We start from the raw sequence: 17,478 nt of genomic DNA on the forward strand, positions 1-17,478 counted from the left end.
CAGCTGATGCTCTACTCCAGAGCAGCTGGGTTAAACTCTAGGACACACTGACGCCGAGGGGTCCAGGGACACAGTGAGTAAACTGCTTTTCTTCTCACAAATCATGTTGGATATGTTTGTTCAGTCTTTGTATTTATTTATCCTTTATTTATAGAGGCTGTCTCATTTAGGAGTATTTTCAAATTACATATTTACTTGTGGAGCGATCCTAGCTGGATGAAAAGTGGACAGGATGATTGCACTGCACTGAGTTTACCTATTAAGACGAGTTGACCTATTTAATTTTGGTTTAAGTAGTATTTCTTTACCATTACTCCACCTCTATTTGTAATCACTTGTAAAGAAAATAGGGTATTACTAAGCCCAAACATACTTCAAAATCTTATGTAAAATGTCACGGTTTTGTTAATTATGGAACACTCTTATGTATTTATCTGATGTAACCTATGTTTAGTGAGCCATTGCCACTGCCAAAGCAGCAATTTGGCACATTTGTATAGATACTGATAGCAATCCCTTGGCTAATCTGTGTTAGCCTATGGTGTTCACTGAACTGGGTATAAAGGTCTGCCCCTCCTCATCCAGAACCTCTACTCCTGGGACTGCTGGGCTGGCGTGGTAAGACATCAGGTGTGTGTTAGGAGAGTGAATGACCTCAGTGTGTGTGTGTGTGTGGGTATGTGTGTGGGAGGGGGCAGGGGCGGGTTGTGTCATCTCTCTCTATATGACCTTAATGCTGCATTAACATATTTTCAAATGCTCAGTGAAGTCTTCACTAATCTTTTGAGAAAGACTCTTCTCAATTGCTTAGTGGAGACAGTGACAGCAAATGCTTACTCGGGCTAATAGCAGTTCATGCCATTCAATATAAGCAGCTTTTCTCCCAGTCTTTTGCTTTAAACCTATTTAATTTCATCTGCCATCATAACCAATCACTCCTGAGTTGATTACATTGTGAGAGGAAGCTTTATACAGTGCATTCGGAAAGTATTCAGATCCCTTCACTTTTTCCACATTTTGTTACGTTACAGCCTTATTCTAAATAATTTTTTTCCCTCATCAATCTACACACAATACCCCATAATGACAAAGCGACAGGTGCATCCTGTTTCCATTGATCATCCTTGAGATGTTTCTACAACTTGATTGGAGTCCACCTGTGGTAAATTCAATTGATTGGACATGATTTGGAAAGGCACACACCTGCCACACAGTTGACAGTGCATGTCAGAGCAAAAACCAAGCCATGCGGTCGAAGGAATTGTCCTTAGATCTCCGAGACAGGATTGTGTCGAGGCACAGATCTGGGGAAGGGTACCAAAAAATGTCTGCAGCATTGAAGGTCCCCAAGAACACAGTGGCTTCCATCATTCTTAAATGGAAGAAGTTTAGAACCACCAAGACTCTTCCTAGAGCTGGCCGCCCGGACCAAACTGAGCAATCAGGGGAGAAGGGCCTTGGTCAGGGAGGTGACCAAGAAACTGATGGTCACTCTGACAGAGCTCCAGAGTTCCTCTGTGGAGATGGGAGAACCTTGCAGAAGGACAACCATCTCTGCAGCACTCCACCAATCTGGCCTTTATGGTAAAGTGGCCAGATGGAAGACACTCCTCAGTAAAAGGCACATGACAGCCCGCTTGGAGTTTGCCAAAAGGCACCTAAAGGACTCTCAGACCATGAGAAACAAGATCCTCTGGTCTGATGAAACCAAGATTGAACCCTTTGGCCTGAATGCCAAGTGTCACATCTGGAGGAAACCTGGCACCATCCCTACGGTGAAGCATGGTGGTGGCAGCATCATGCTGTGGGGATGTTTTTCAGCGGCAGTGACTGGGAGACTAGTCAGGTTTGAGGGAAAGATGAATGGAGCAATGTACAGAGAGATCCTCAGACTGGGGTGAAGGTTCACCTTCCAACAGGACAACGATGCTAAGCACACAGCCAAGACGACGCAGGAGTGGCTTCGGGACAAGTCTCTGAATGTCCTTGAGTGGCCCAGCCAGAGCCCGGACTTGAACCCAATCTAACATCTCTGGAGAGACCTGAAAATAACTGTGCAGTGCTGCTCCCCATCCAACCTGACAGAGCTTGAGAGGATCTGCAGAGAAGAATGTGAGAAACTCCCCAAATACAGATGTGCCAAGCTTGTAGCGTCATACCCAAGAAGAATTGAGGCTGTAATTGCTGCCAAAGGTGCTTCAACAAAGTACTGAGGAAAAGGCCTGAATACTTACGTAAATGTTTTATTTTTAATACATTTGCAAACATTTCTAAAAACAAGTTTTTTCATGATGGGGTATTGTGTGTAGATTGATGAGGGGAAAAAACAATTTAATCCATTTTAGAATAAGGGTGTAACGTAACAAAATGTGGAAAAGGTCAAGGGGTCTGAATACTTTCCGAATGCACTGTATATTAGTGGCGGCAGGTATCCTCGAGGTTAGAGCGCTGGGCCAGTAACCAAAAGATTGCTGGTTCGAATACCGGAGCCAAAATTGACTAAACTCTGTTGCTGTGCCCTTGAGCAAGGTGGTTAACCCTAATTGCTCCAGGCGCGGGTGTCTCAGGGGGAGTTGTGTGTAACAGGACAAATCTAAGCACCCCCCAAATGATTATATATGTACAGTTAACCTAGAAAGCTAGACAGGGAATACTAGCAGTCATGTAACACGCGTCACGCTACTTGCTTAACTGTATAGCGTCCTTACCGGTACTTGCTCTCAGATCCTCTGTCTCACAAACACACTCGACCACCCTCTTGACAATGTCTTAGCCAGCTGCACCATCGAAAAGCTAGCAATTCTTTGGCTTGGGAGGAGACATTTCAAGCTTTGTTACAGTCACACAGTAGAATGTACTCTGTTCATTTCCCTGGAAGGAAAGAATGATTCATGTTTATATTATCAACTCAGTCCTCTACCACAACCCTTGATCCTCTTGGTTAGATGTGAAATGACTGGTGGTCCCAGGGACTGGGTTGAGAAACATTTGTACCACCACTATGAACACTGGGTACTAAAGACAGAGATAGTTTGGGGTGTTGATGAATGTACAACCATCTCCTTATCACTCAGATCATCTAGGGTTGATTCTGGTACCTTAACAAACATTCCCAGATTACAGATGCTCCCTGGCAACCATTTTTAATCTGACTGACTGTGGTGGGATTATATTGTATGGCCATTATATCCCCCGGCCAGCCGGAAGCCTTTATGGTTTAGTCAGGCCACGTACAGAAAGAGATCAGGATGCATTAAAGAGGAGTCTTATTGAGGGCACGTACAGAAAGAGCGAGAGGAGCCAGGTCCTAGAGTGGTTCAGTGAACTTCTTCCAGGACTCCCGGGAAAAAAAACAGTGGCAACTATCCTGGCTAAGTAAAAAAAAAAAAAAAAAAAAAAAAAAAGTTTGCAGTAAATCCACTTACCGTAAACCTTGCTATTAACACAATAGGTTATGTCTTCTACTCTCTCTCCTATAGGGACCACAGAGGACCTAAGGAAAAATCCTGACTGCCTGTCGTCACTTCGCCCACCTTCCTTCTTTCTAATTAAAACGCTAAACACCTTGCTTCTGTCCAATGAAAATGCAGAACACCTTTCTTCTGTCCAATGAAAATGCTGTAGCTGTGTCAACCAGAAAGTAACCTACTTGCAGGAGTAGTAACCTTTCCTTAGAGTTTCCTTTCCCTCAGAAGGTCAAGCCATTTTTACATTAGCAGTCACAAAGTGCTTTACAGTAACCCGGTCCAGACCCCAAAGAGCAAGCAAAGCAGAATCGAAAGCACAGTGGCCAGGAAAAACTCCCTAGAAGGAAGAAGCCTAGAGAGGAACTCGGCTCAGAGGGTTGGTCTTTGATGAGCCATCAGTATGTTGCGGCCCTGGCAGTGTCTGAAGTGCACCTCGTAGCCTCCTAGAAAGGCCAACAAGTCCACCATGTGTCTCAACACATCACCACCCAGGGGGACAAAGTAGCCATCATCAAGGTAGCATAATTTTAGGTTTGCGATGTGCAAGTGACGTCGTCCTACGTCATACTTCCGGGTCCTGTCCCCTAATCTTTTGAATGGCTTGACGATTATATCATCAAATTCATGTTTGTGGATGAATCTACTTCTGCCAGATGCCTTTTATGAAATTTTTGCCCATTGAAGACCATTCAAAAAGCCTACAAAAGGGTATTTCCTGTAAAACAACGCATCACTTTCATACCATATCGCTGCACCCAAAACTACTAATTTTAAGGCAAAAGACAATATGACTGTGGATATAAGAAATACACTTCTCACATCAGCTGAGCAGAGCTGATGATGTACTTTTCACTCAGTTTGTTGTATGAAATTACTAGAACAACATACTGTAGCTCCAGGCATTCAGCAGAGCAAAGCAGAAACCAGTTCAACATCCCTCCATCTGTCTATCCCTGTGTACAGCTGCAGTGGTAGGAAGTCAACATCTGGAACAGGACAGCTAAAGCCCCATAGCGGGGTCACTGCCTTTCCTCTCCTCTGCCTCCCTCTCTAACTAGCTGTCTATCTGTACTGGAAGGCTTTATCTTCAAGCCTTTGATTAATGGATGGATGTGTTGCTGTCTCAGCTCTGTCTCTCTGTGGTGTAAATCTCACTTATGCACTGATCTGATGCACACATTGATCACACTCTCTGACTGACTGGGTGATGGTTAGAGAGGCGATGTAGGGAGGGGGATAGAGAAAGTGAGAGGAGAAAATATCAACCAGGAGGTGTCTCCTAATAGTCCAAGGCGGATGGAGGACATATGCAGAATGTGAGAATAATTTTAATTAGGGCTTGAGCCATGGGGGGAACCTTGCGTTGTGCGTTCCAAATGGCACCATATTCCCTTTATAGTGCACTCATTTTTACCAGGGCCCCATGCACTGTAAAGGGAATAGGGTGCTATTTGGGACACACTGGAGAGTACCATGAGGTCACAATGACAGGGGCGAGTCAAATGATCGATGAGGTAACACTATGCATAATAGTAATATCTATTTTATAATCACGACAGGTTTATAACCATAGCGATCATATAATTCACTTCTGTGCCTATAGCTTATTCTCCTGACTGGGTGGACTGGAGGCAGAGCAGTTGTGTGGTAGTATCAGGGCAGGGTTTATCCTTCTCTGCTCCCTGCCTGCTCTGTGCTCCACTCTCAGCCTTTAACTGTAACAGATAGATAGCAGAGCCAGCTAGCAGGACCCCCTCCGCTTCCCCCCTGTGGATGGTTTACTGCCTTTAATTCTGCCGGCTGGCACACACATAGCCATGTACGTAGACACGTGGACACACACACATAGACTCACCAACATACACACACACCATGTAAATACATACTCACCAATGCACATACTGGCTGACCACGTACTAATGCACGTGGATGTGCACACGCTCGCACATGCATGCACACACAGCGGCACTCTGTCCGAGGGCAGCAGATTATAGTTGAATGGAGTGAGTGACTATTTGCAGTTTAGTCTAGCTGCGCTCATTTCAGTCCATGTTTATTTGCCTACTACAATTCTGTAATGCCTTTTGTAAGGAGGGCATATTATATATTTTTTTATAATACGTATTTGGATTGACCACTTCAATCATATGTTTGTTGCTTGGCTTTTCTCATCAGGAGGTGCGCAGGCAGACCGCTGCACCCTGACCTTTTTAAAGGGGCAGTCTGGGATTGGGACACATCCTGCTGGAACATGGATATCCTGGATGTTGTAAGACAATGCTTTCAGATCACAGATCAGATCAAAATATTGACCATTAGATTTGAAATATTTTCATCAAATCATCATATCGACCATTAGATATTGTCCTTGATGTTATTATTTCAGCAATGAAATCATACCCATACACAAAAATGTATGCACGCATGACAGTAAGTTGCTTTGGATAAAAGCTAAATGGCATATTATATTATTATGTATTATATTATTCTTGATGATCTGATACATCAGATAATATTCACTATTAGATAATGTTTTTGTTATCCAGATTTGTTTTTCATCCCATTACACTAACTTTACGTGATCATACCAGACTTCATTTGGCATATAGAGATTAATGGCTTTTTATCTTAGATTGTGTGTTGGAGGTTGATGCACGATTTTTGTGATTGAGATAGAGTTTACATCATTTTAACCTCAGTGTGTAATGTATGTTGTGTTACACAGTAGTGATGTGTGTACTCGTGCGTGCATGCATTTGTGTGTATGTATATGCATGTGTTTGTGCGTCCACGCGTACACGTGGGTGTTTAACGTTAGTATCCTGTGTGTTGTGATGACAGTAGTGAGCAGTGATGAGTGACAGGGAGGCGGCTCAGGCCTATGTCCTTCTGTCATCACGGGGCCACCAGACAGCCCTCCACCGAGCAGCCATGGTGGGGAACAGTGATATCATAGATGGGCTCATCAAGGGAGGCTGCGCTCTAGACCTGCAGGACAAGGTGAGGGAGAGAAGGTCACTTGATCCGTCCCGAATGGCACCCTATTCCCTATATAGGTCCCCATGGGCCCTGGTCAAAAGTAGTGCACTATAATGGGAATAGGTTACCATATGGGACACACCCTCTGAATGTCACATGAAATGTTGTGGAATCTGAAGCAACGTTACTGAAATGTCACAGAATCTTCAAGTCTAAAGACAAAGTCACATTTCCTTTATTTAATGTAGAGGGCCAAAAATGCAAGCATTCACAACACAGGGAGGAATGTAATGTACCTGAACAGTATTAGCAATCTAGATGAGGTCTGGTCTGGGCATATGAATGAAATTACATTATTAGAATAACAATCAACGTTTCACTGCTTGACAGTGCTTTACGTTTTGCTGTTTCTAATAGGATGGCAACACAGCGCTCCATGAGGTGTCGTGGCATGGCTTCTGTCAGTCGGTCAAACTGTTGGTCAAGGCCGGGGCTGACGTTCACGCCAGGAACAAGGTATAGCAATCGAAGTTTGAATATGGTAGGTCTAGATCTGTGACAAATTATGGTAAAAAGCATTAGGAGTGAAATGTGATTCTGTCTGGTGCCTAAGAGGTTTTTCATGCCACTGTCAGAGTGTGTCCCAAATTGCACACTATTCCCTATGTAGTGCACTCCTTTTGAAGTAGTACACTATAATGAATAGGGTGTCGTTTGGAATTGGGATAGGTGCAGTGTTGTTTTACAGGGTCAGCCATAGTAGTACGGTTCCCCTTGAACAAATTAGGGTTAAGTGCCTTGCTCAAGGGCACATCGACAGATATTTCACATTGACGGCTCGGTTCTGGCACACTAGGCTTGCTCTTTTGGGGGTTAGAGACAAAGACGTGTGTTTGTTCTTAGGCAGGAAACACAGCTCTCCACCTGGCCTGTCAGAATGCCAACGCTAAGAGCGCCCGTGTGCTGCTGCTGGGAGGCTCCAGACCCGACATCAAGAACAATGTGGGGGACACCTGTCTGCATGTGGCAGCACGTTACAATCACCTGGCCATGATCAAGATTCTGGTGGGCGCCTTATGCTCTGTTACGGAGAAAAACCAGGTAGGTCCCAGCTTCTACTTTGACTGCTCTCACACCTACAGTGAGTGAAAAAAGTATTTGATCCCCTGCTGATTTTGTACGTTTGCCCACTGACAAAGAAATGATCAGTCTATAATTTTAATGGTAGGTATATTTCAACAGTGAGAGACAGAATAACAACAAAAAAAATCCAGAAAAACGCATGTCAAAAATGTAATAAATTGATTTGCATTTTAATGAGGGAAATAAGTATTTGACCCCTCTGCAAAACATTACTTAGTACTTGGTGGCAAAACCCTTGTTGGCAATCAGAGAGGTCAGACGTTTCTTGTAGTTGGCCACCAGGTTTGCACACATCTCAGGAGGGATTTTGTCCCACTCCTCTTTGCAGATCTTCTCCAAGTCATTAAGGTTTCGAGCCTGACGTTTGGCAACTCAAACCTTCAGCTCCCTCCACAGAATTTCTATGGGATTAAGGTCTGGAGACTGGCTAGGCCACTCCAGGACCTTAATGTGCTTCTTCTTGAGCCACTCCTTTGTTGCCTTGGCCGTGTGTTTTGGGTCATTGTCATGCTGGAATATCCATCCACGACCCATTTTCAATGCCCTGGCTGAGGGAAGGAGGTTCTCACCCAAGATTTGACGGTACATGGCCCCATCCATCGTCCCTTTGGTGCGGTGAAGTTGTCCTGTCCCCTTAGCAGAAAAACACCCCCAAAGCATAATGTTTCCACCTCCATGTTTGACGGTGGGGATGGTGTTCTTGGGGTCATAGGCAGCATTCCTCCTCCTCCAATCACGGCGAGTTGAGTTGATGCCAAAGAGCTCCATTTTGGTCTCATCTGACCACAACACATTCACCCAGTTCTCCTCTGAATCATTCAGATGTTCATTGGCAAACTTCAGACAGGTATGTATATGTGCTTTCTTGAGCAGGGGGACCTTGCAGTCCTTCACGGCGTAGTGTGTTACCAATTGTTTTCTTGGTGACTATGGTCCCAGCTGCCTTGTGATCATTGACAAGATCCTCCCGTGTAGTTCTGGGCTGATTCCTCACCATTCTCATGATCATTGCAACTCCACGAGGTGAGATCTTGCATGGAGCCCCAGGCCGAGGGAGATTGACAGTCTTTTGTGTTTCTTCCATTTGCGAATAATCGCACCAACTGTTGTCACCTTCTCACCAAGCTGCTTGGCGATGGTCTTGTAGCCCATTCCAGCCTTGTGTAGGTCTACAATCTTGTCCCTTGGAGAGCTCTTTGGTCTTGGCCATGGTGGAGAGTTTGGAATCTGATTGATTGATTGCTTATGTGAACAGGTGTCTTTTATACAGGTAACAAGCTGAGATTAGGAGCACTCCCTTTAAGAGTGTGCTCCTAATCTCAGCTCGTTACCTGTAGAAAAGACACCTGGGAGCCAGAAATCTTTCTGATTGAGAGGGGGTCAAATACTTATTTCCCTCATTAAAATGCAAATCAATTTATAACATTTTTGACATGCGTTTTTCTGGATTTTGTTGTTGTTATTCTGTCTCTCACTGTTCAAATAAACCTACCATTAAAATTATAGACTGATCATTTCTTTGTCAGTGGGCAAACGTACAAAATCTGCAGGGGATCAAATACTTTTTTCCCTCACTGTATAGTCACCTCTTCCCTGTGCCCAGCTAGGGGAGGGTTTAGTCACCTGTCTGTTTCCTGTGCCCAGCTAGGGGACACTGCTCTCCATGTGGCGGCTGCCCTAAACCACAAGAAAACTGTTCAGCTCCTCCTGGAGGCAGGGACTGACGGCAACGCACGAAACAACGTAAGTGGATGCATCTCAAATGCTACTCTATTACAATAAAGTTCTGTACTTCTGACCAGGGGATTGCGTTTAAAAGGTGTCAACAGTGCAGGGTCCTTGTCAGCAATGCGCCTTTCAATGAATCCCTGTCTGTTCCAGGCAGGGAAGACTGCCCTGGACAAGGCCAGAGACTACAACCACAAAGACGTGTCTCTCCTGCTGGCCAGAGCTCCTCAGGTCAGCATGAGATGTTTCTTTGGACATAGACCAATGATACACTGATCCACATTATAAACTGATTCGGGCATCAAAACGTACATTTCCCTCCAAGAGTGACACCGTTTATTAAGGAGTATAAAGAGTGCAGATGATTACCCATCGCCTCGAAAAGTAGTCTGTTTTTCCAGTCTGTAATCCAGTCTGTTCTTCATTTAATGCACCTTGGCTGGACTGTGAGGTAGCAACAGACAGTATAGTTAGTCTTTAGTTATCTACTCTCCTGTGTTTTGGTCAGATCCACTGTTTCACCAGAGGAAGGACGGTGAGGATGAAAAGGAACCGGCTGAAGGCAGAACGCAGAACCCAGTCTGTCACCAGGGAAGAAATGCTGCCCAACAAGGTAAAGGCTGTCTGGGGGTAACATTAGACAGTGTATATTGACCAGTAGAAAATGGATGACAGTAGACGGCAGTATGCTAACCCAATGTTAGATATGATGTTCACGTTATTTGTGCCTCTTGAGTTATTGGGTTGGGATAAAGCGGAAGTCAAACCTTCATGGACCTTTGGTGTACAATTGGACAATAAAGTTATCTTATTCTTCACCTCTTCCTCCTGGCTATTTCCTTCATCAGGACAGTGGGTACATGGCTGAGGCATGTCACAGTAGTGAGCGTATTGCCAGCAGGGCCGGCCTCAACAGAGCAGGGCTGCCTCACCATCATCACCACCGCCTTCACTACAGTAAAACATCAGTCACCCCAACCAGCCCTTACCACAGAAGGAGAAGAAATAAGCTTTTCAAAGAACAGGTGCTTGGGGGTGTGTCTCAGGGGATTGGGAGGAAAAAGACCATTTCTGTTCCTTGCAAGATAATGGACAATAAATTCTTCTTCTTCTAGGCCTTGGCAGAGGATACTCCTAGAAGAAGAATGAACGGTCATCCCGACCTCCACAGGAAGAGCAGACTGTGTACACATGATGATGAAGTCCCTCCTCCTCACAACGGCAAAATCTATCAGCTATACACCCTGTACCGCGACAAGGACGGCAATGTCAAACAGGTCAGTCACTACGCTGCAAAATTCTGGTAATTTCCCAAAATCCTCAGGTTTTCGTGAAACCCCAGTTAGAGGATTCCCATGCCACCTTTTTATTGCCTCTTGAAGTTATCTAAATGTTTCAACCCTAGGGGTGGGGTGTCCATAACCGAAGTGGTAGTAGTGGTACAGTACAGTATAATAGTTTTTGTTGCTGTTGATAGTGGTAATATAATAGATCTAGAAAGAAACCTATGAAAGAAACCCAAAGAAAAGATGTAAAACAAATATCACAATTATACATGACTGTGTCCCCTGGTCAGGCCCCAGCCAATGGCTGCCACTGTAAGCCCCTGATCAAGAGGCTGCATGGAGAGCTGAAGGCCACTAAAGAGGAGATGAGGACACAGATGCTGACAGTTCAGGAGCAAGTCAATACTAGGCTGGGGAGGATGGACCGCAAGAGCAAACACCAGGTCTGTCTGCTACCAGTCAATTCAATTCAACTTTGTTGCACACATGGCATTTTCTGTCTCATTTAGAAAGAAAAACTACAAATACAGCCTGTAAACCTTATAGTCTATATTTGAGGTTTAAAAGGCTTCTAAAGTTTCTAATTTCCACTTTAAAATGTCAGACTTTAGTTTTTTAGCAACCCCTTTTTTATCACCATATTCCCCCTATAGTGCAATACTTATGAACGCGCCCTATGGGCCCTGGTCAAAAGTAGTGCACTATAGGGTATAGGCCGCAATTTGAGACGCAACCATGAATTCTGTTAGACTGATAGCTGCTGTTCGGCGTTGTGTTGATCAGATCAAAGTGCTGGACATGCTGACCCAGGAGAGGGTGGCAGCAGAGAGGATGGAGTGTCTCTACAGGATGAACCAGAGAGCTGCGCAGGGCAGAGAGGAGGCACAGAGGAGACAGGTATTGTATTACATGGCACAACCACACCCTTATATACCTTCTGTCTACGTCCCACATGGCACTCTATTCCCTATATAGTGTACTACTTTTAACCAGGGCCTTATTCACCCTTCTTAATAAAGTCTGGAATTGATTCACAACAGCTCTCACTAACATCTTCACTAACCCACATCCTCTCAAAACATGACAATAGGTATTTCTGGTGTTCATTCACACAACAAGCAGGCAGCAGTGACCCTAACCCCTATTTTCTCTGGTTGTTCACAAACAAAACAGGCAGCAGTGACCCTAATCCTAGCCCTAACCCCTGGGTTGTTCCACGAAATGAGTGCCTTTTGCGTCCCTTTGATATTTTAAGCAGAAATTGTGCACCATTTTTTTTATTTTAAAAGCCTGTTATATTAACTGATGTGCCTTTTAATATAAACCACATGGAGAATTCAATAAATCAAATTTGTAATATGAAAAAACACTTTACGTCTGTCCCTAATTTTAAGGTCAACCCTTTTATGTGAACTGAATTCTCGTTTTAATGTGGTGAAACTATTCCTTTTTTAAATATTTTTTTCTAAAGAAAAATTTTACATCTAATAGTCAAACCATAGTGTAAAAGCAGGTGAGCTGGTTGTACTCTTTTTGAACATGTTCTGGTGTTTTGTGGTGGAAAAGTGAGTGAGTCGAACATAACATGACAACCCTGTTACCCAGATAGTTTTAACAGTAAAACATTTTGGGTGAAGCTTACTTTCAATTGTCTCCCTGTTGCACACAACAAACTTCCATTCCCCATCACAAGGGGATTTATGGCAGTTTCAACATGAAATCGTCAACCATGTTACAGTCAACCGTTACTTTATTTGGCACTCCATAGGCACTTACTATAGTAATTTTCTTATTTAACCTTGAGATGGGAAAAATCGTTTTTTTATGAAGTTGAACATGTGCTCTTTATGACAGAATGAAATTAGGTGAAATCAAAAGTTACACTACTCAGAAGGCACCCAATTTGTCTCTCTGGTTGCTCACACCCCAAGCAGGCAGCAGCGACCCAGGAGCTGAAGAGGTGGTGCATGACTCAGATCCAGGATATGGACCTCCACCTCCCAGCCGACCCCCAGTACTACAAGCTGCTCCCCTCCCCATCTGTGGAGCAGTCTGTGGGGGACGATGGAGGCTCAGAGTGCCTCCCCCTGCTCTCTGTCTTCTCTGGGGACAGCAGCAGCTCTCTGGCCACCTACGTCAACCTGCTGCCATGCCCCTCACCCTCGCCCTCTACCACCCACAATGCACCACCCAGCCTGGCGATGGAGCAGGAGCAGGGCCAGGGTCAGGGGTCGGCCAGGAAGTACTTTGAGCTGAAGCTGGACAGATCGCCAGGTGGGTGTTAGGAGGAGCATGATGATGATAATGATGATGAGACATTGGAGGGTGGTTCCAGGAATAAAGTCAAAATCTCCCAAAAAAAGTCCCATCGGATTTCTAAAGTAAGGATTTGTTTAACCTCATCCCCAAATTTTTGGTGATGAAGTTGTGGGGTTGACAGTAGGTCTAGGTCCTACACCTCTGATTTAGAAAACGCACAAGCTTGAAAAACAAGCTTCTCCATTTCTCGTTCTTCTCTTCTCAGATGACTACCAGAACACTACTCTTCTCCCTCTGCCAGCTCACCACCATCACCCAAGAATCCTCCTGAGCTCTACCGCCACCAGGTGGCAGCATCCAGAACTGCACGACAATCACATTCCGGGGCTGATCTGGGAGGGCTGCTCCAGGAGTGTCAGCAGCAGCCAGTCTCCCACCAGCGACTGGAAGCAGGAACGGGGCCAGGACAGCCATGGCTGGCACCACAGGAAGCACCTCCGGGACCGGATCAGGACGCGCGGCCTGATAAGACCACCCAGCGTCGGGACCAGGACCCTGGAGTTCTTCGTGGACAGACCCCCTGAGCCCACATTCAGCCAGGAGAGAAACAACCTACACGCCATGGAGGTAACTGATGACAAGATAGCTGTGGTGAATACTATGTCAATGGCTTCACATTGGGCTATGTGGACCAATGATTCCTTTTCACTGGGATTCTGGGAAGGGGTTGTGTGTGGGGAAGGGGTAACTTATTCTTCACTAACTTCATGTATCTTTGTTGCAGGTGACCCAAAGGTTCTTTGAGACAGTGTCCACTCAGCTGGAGTACTGGTATGAGAGGAAGATCCAGGATGCAAAGCGGCAGGCGGAGCTCAGGGCACAGAAGGACAGGGCCGAACTCCTGCAGCGAATTAGAAGCCTGGAGGAGGAGCTGGAACAACTCAGGATGACCAATGGGAGCACAGACAGTTGATGCCAACCGGGCTAACATCATGAGTTTGAGCAGAGAGGAAGAGACGAAGCAAGAGGGTTTACTCTGCCCAAAATCTGTCCACAAAAGTAAGACCACAAAGTGAGGAATTTTTGTATGGAGGACAATGAGAGTCGAATTTGGTCAACAAAAACTTTAATTGCTAATTTGCTACATGAGGCTTATTTGATCGAATAGAAGTTTCGGAATGGTTAGGTTGTTACGAATGCACTGATACACAGTGCCTTGCAAAAGTATTCATCCCCCTTTGCGTTTTTCCTATTTTGTTGCATTACAACCTATAATTTAAATGGATTTTTATTTGGATTTCATGTAATGGACATACACAAAATAGTCAAAATTGGTGAAGTGAAATAAAAAAAATAACTTGTTTCAAAAATTCAAAACAATAAATAACGGAAAAGTGGTGCGTGCATATGTATTCACCCCCTTTGCTATGAAGCCCCTAAATAAGATCTGGTGCAACCAATTACCTTCAGAAGTCAAAGAATTAGTTAAATAAAGTCCACCTGTGTGCAATCTAAGTGTCACATGATCTGTCACATGATCTCAGTATATATACACCTGTTCTGAAAGGCCCCAGAGTCTGCAACACCACTAAGCAAGGGGCACCACCAAGCAAGCAGCACCATGAAGACCAAGAAGCTCTCCAAACAGGTCAGGGACAACGTTGTGGAGAAGTACAGTACAGGGTTGGGTTATAAAAAAAATCCTAAACTTTGAACATCCCACGGAGCACCATTAAATCCATTATTAAAAAATTGAAAGAATATGGCACCACAACAAACCTGCCAAGAGAGGGTCGCCCACCAAAACTCACGGACCAGGCAAGGAGGGCACTAATCAGAGAGGCAACAAAGAGACCAAAGATAACCCTGAAGGAGCTGCAAAGCTCCACAGCGGAGATTGGAGTATCTGTCCATAGGACCACTTTAAGCCGTACACTCCACAGAGCTGGGCTTTACGGAAGAGTGGCCAGAAAAAAGCCATTGCTTAAAGAACAAAAATAAGCAAACACGTTTGGTGTTCGCCAAAAGGCATGTGGGAAACTCCCCAAACATACGGAAGAAGGTACTCTGGTCAGATTACTAAAATTTTGCTTTTTGGCCATCAAGGAAAACGCTATGTCTGGCGCAAACCCAACACCTCCCATCACCCCGAGAACACCATCCCCACAGTGAAGCATGGTGGTGGCAGCATCATGCTGTGGGGATGTTTTTCATCGGCACATGGGAAACTGGTCAGAATTGAAGGAATGATGGATGGCGCTAAATACAGGGAAATTATTGAGGGAAACCTGTTTCAGTCTTCCAGAGATTTGAGACTGGGACGGAGGTTCACCTTCCAGCAGGACAATGACCCTAAGCATACTGCTAAAGCAACAAGTGGTTTAAGGGGAAACATTTAAATATCTTGGAATGGCCTAGTCAAAGCCCAGACCTCACTCCAATTGAGAATCTGTGGTATGACTTAAAGATTGCTGTACACCAGCGGAACCCATCCAACTTGAAGGAGCTGGAGCAGTTTTGCCTTGAAGAATGGGCAAAAATCTCAGTGGCTAGATGTGCCAAGCTTATAGACATACCCCAAGAGACTTGCAGCTGTAATTGCTGCAAAAGGTGGCTCTACAAAGTATTGACTTTGGGGGGGTGAATAGTTATGCACGCTCAAGTTTTCTGTTTTTTTTTTGTCTTATTTGTTGTTTGTTTCACAAGAAAAAATATTTTGCATATTCAAAGTGGTAGGCATGTTGTGTAAATCAAATGATACAAACCACCTAAAATCAATTTTAATTCCAGGTTGTAAGGCAACAAAATAGGAAAAATGCCAAGGGAGGTGAATACTTTCGCAAGCCACTGTAAGTGAATGCATGTGGCATTTCGCCAACTTTGAAAAAACAACAACTTTATATCAGAGTTGTGCCTTTTGTTCACACGCATATCTGCCCTCTCATTGGCTAGAATAGTCCCACCTGATCTCGACTCCTTTGGCCTACCTTCCATCAAAGACAGTACAGTGCTTCCATCTTTAAGGACATGTATTTCCAATGTTAGAGTGGTCACTCGACTATCTTGACAATATAATAGATCATTGGTTTGAGAGGCCGACTAGCCAAAATCTAAAATTGACCCTTACCTTAACCCATACCTTAACCTAATTGTAACCAATTTTAAAATTAAATATCACGTCTGCTACGTCCCCTTTGTTTTTCCCGTTTATTGCTGATAGCTGCTCCTATGCATCGTTCCACTTTAATACGGGTTACTACCTAGTCACATCTATGAGTGACGTGTTTTCTTTATGGATCCTTCCCTGACTACGCCTACAGGCCAGAGATATTATGTGGTACAACCTACCAGAATATAATGTAGTAGTATCTGACAAATTCCTAATGGCAACAAATCCGGGTCTACTTTTTGCTCCAATTTTTTTTTACAGTTTGTATTTTCTTTGAAAACACAGCAGCAACCAATAAAACTCACTCTGAGCATGTGTTTTTCCTTTAATTTGTACCTTTTCATCTTTGCTAGTTTCTTTCAATCTTTCCCAAATATAAATTTCATAGGACACACATTTGAAAAAAGGAACAATCTGAACAATAAAAACATTTACATCTCATACTTAGGTTAAAAGGTTAAAAATGGAACGTACAAATGTAGAACACACTCTTACGATGCCAAACTGTAAAGTCCTACTCGTGTTGCTGTATCGTGGTAGAGGTCGGGGTTCTGGTTGGCGAGATGGTGGGCTTGCGTTTCTTGAGGAGGGTTTTGATGCTCCTCTTGGTTGGCATGGCAACGCCGTTGTATATGAGCAGGAAGCCGAAGAGCAGCAGGCCTCCCAGGATGATGGCTGCCATGTTGTTGACGAGGTGTTGGGTTGGGAACGCCAACGGAGGCTCATCTACGTAGATCTACCCGTATAGGAAGAGAGAGAGAAAGGGGGAGAGAGAGCAAGGAAGGAGAGAAATTGGTGAGGGCCGGGGGTTGTCATGTTCTTCTTTTTTATGAGTTACTGACTTGAGTGTAAAAGCTATAGGATCCCTCACCTGTACCTCCTCCACCAGGTCACACAACACAACTCCAGGGATGACAGAGATACGGAAGTGGAAAAGCTCAGAGCCCTGTGGAGAATAATGGTGGTAGTTGTTGGGTTGGGAAAATATTATATTTATAACATTGTCATAATGAAAACTCAGATGGAAACTGCTATTTCATAGCACAATTCACATGACTGAAATGACAGTATTTCTATGCAGATGTATACAGATTACACTCAACTGTTTTACAATTTATGAACATTTCATATAGTCAGGGAGACTGTAGATGACTTACATAAAGGCTGATCTGCAGTCCCTCAGGGTTGTAGAGATTGTTTTCTAGACTGTCTTTAAGATATTGTCTCATCCTGTCCATTGTGGGGGTTGCATGGGTCCCTACGAACACAAAGGATGGGAAAAGACGGGTTAACAACAGAGAATGTGTGTTTCACTATAGTGTACTAGAGACCTGCCCACCAGGCAACATTTTGCATTGGAAGTCGTAATCACACCCCTTTCTGGTTGAAATCAGTTTTTCTGGTTGAAAAGATGACAGAAAATCTGTATTTTTCACATTTTAAAGCT

General features: G+C 44.3%; 2 protein-coding genes across 5 annotated transcripts in view; one reads left to right on the forward strand and one right to left on the reverse strand.

Annotated features, from left to right (window-relative positions):
* ankrd6a (ankyrin repeat domain 6a) lies at positions 1-14,008 on the forward strand. 2 transcript variants are annotated; one of them, XM_041848199.2, is made up of 16 exons: positions 12-73; positions 586-630; positions 5,643-5,736; positions 6,309-6,467; positions 6,864-6,962; positions 7,350-7,547; positions 9,234-9,332; positions 9,471-9,548; positions 9,826-9,930; positions 10,166-10,342; positions 10,433-10,594; positions 10,894-11,046; positions 11,387-11,500; positions 12,535-12,877; positions 13,128-13,489; positions 13,647-14,008. In XM_041848199.2, exons 4-16 carry the CDS (start codon positions 6,321-6,323, stop codon positions 13,833-13,835), a joined length of 2,226 nt encoding a protein of 741 aa, XP_041704133.2. In that variant the 5' UTR covers positions 12-73; positions 586-630; positions 5,643-5,736; positions 6,309-6,320; the 3' UTR covers positions 13,836-14,008. The 2 variants fall into 2 exon arrangements, with proteins under 2 accessions (XP_041704134.2, XP_041704133.2); XM_041848200.2 differs by lacking the exon at positions 586-630 and having other exon boundaries at positions 1-73.
* Positions 14,009-15,665: 1,657 nt separating this feature from the next.
* The window catches only part of LOC121539582 (cation channel sperm-associated protein subunit beta), a 63,461-nt gene continuing 61,648 nt past the window's right edge, over positions 15,666-17,478 (reverse strand). For all 3 annotated transcript variants that reach the window (XM_041848198.1, XM_041848197.1, XM_041848196.1), the window contains 3 exons: positions 17,189-17,289; positions 16,903-16,977; positions 15,666-16,767 (listed from right to left, as the gene is read on the reverse strand). In XM_041848198.1, the coding sequence (XP_041704132.1) occupies positions 16,546-16,767; positions 16,903-16,977; positions 17,189-17,289 (398 nt within the window). In that variant the 3' untranslated portion in view covers positions 15,666-16,545. The remainder of the gene's footprint in view (positions 16,768-16,902; positions 16,978-17,188; positions 17,290-17,478) is intronic.

Source organism: Coregonus clupeaformis, chromosome 20 (genome assembly GCF_020615455.1).
Source record: "Coregonus clupeaformis isolate EN_2021a chromosome 20, ASM2061545v1, whole genome shotgun sequence".
NCBI classification, from domain to species: Eukaryota; Metazoa; Chordata; class Actinopteri; order Salmoniformes; family Salmonidae; genus Coregonus; species Coregonus clupeaformis.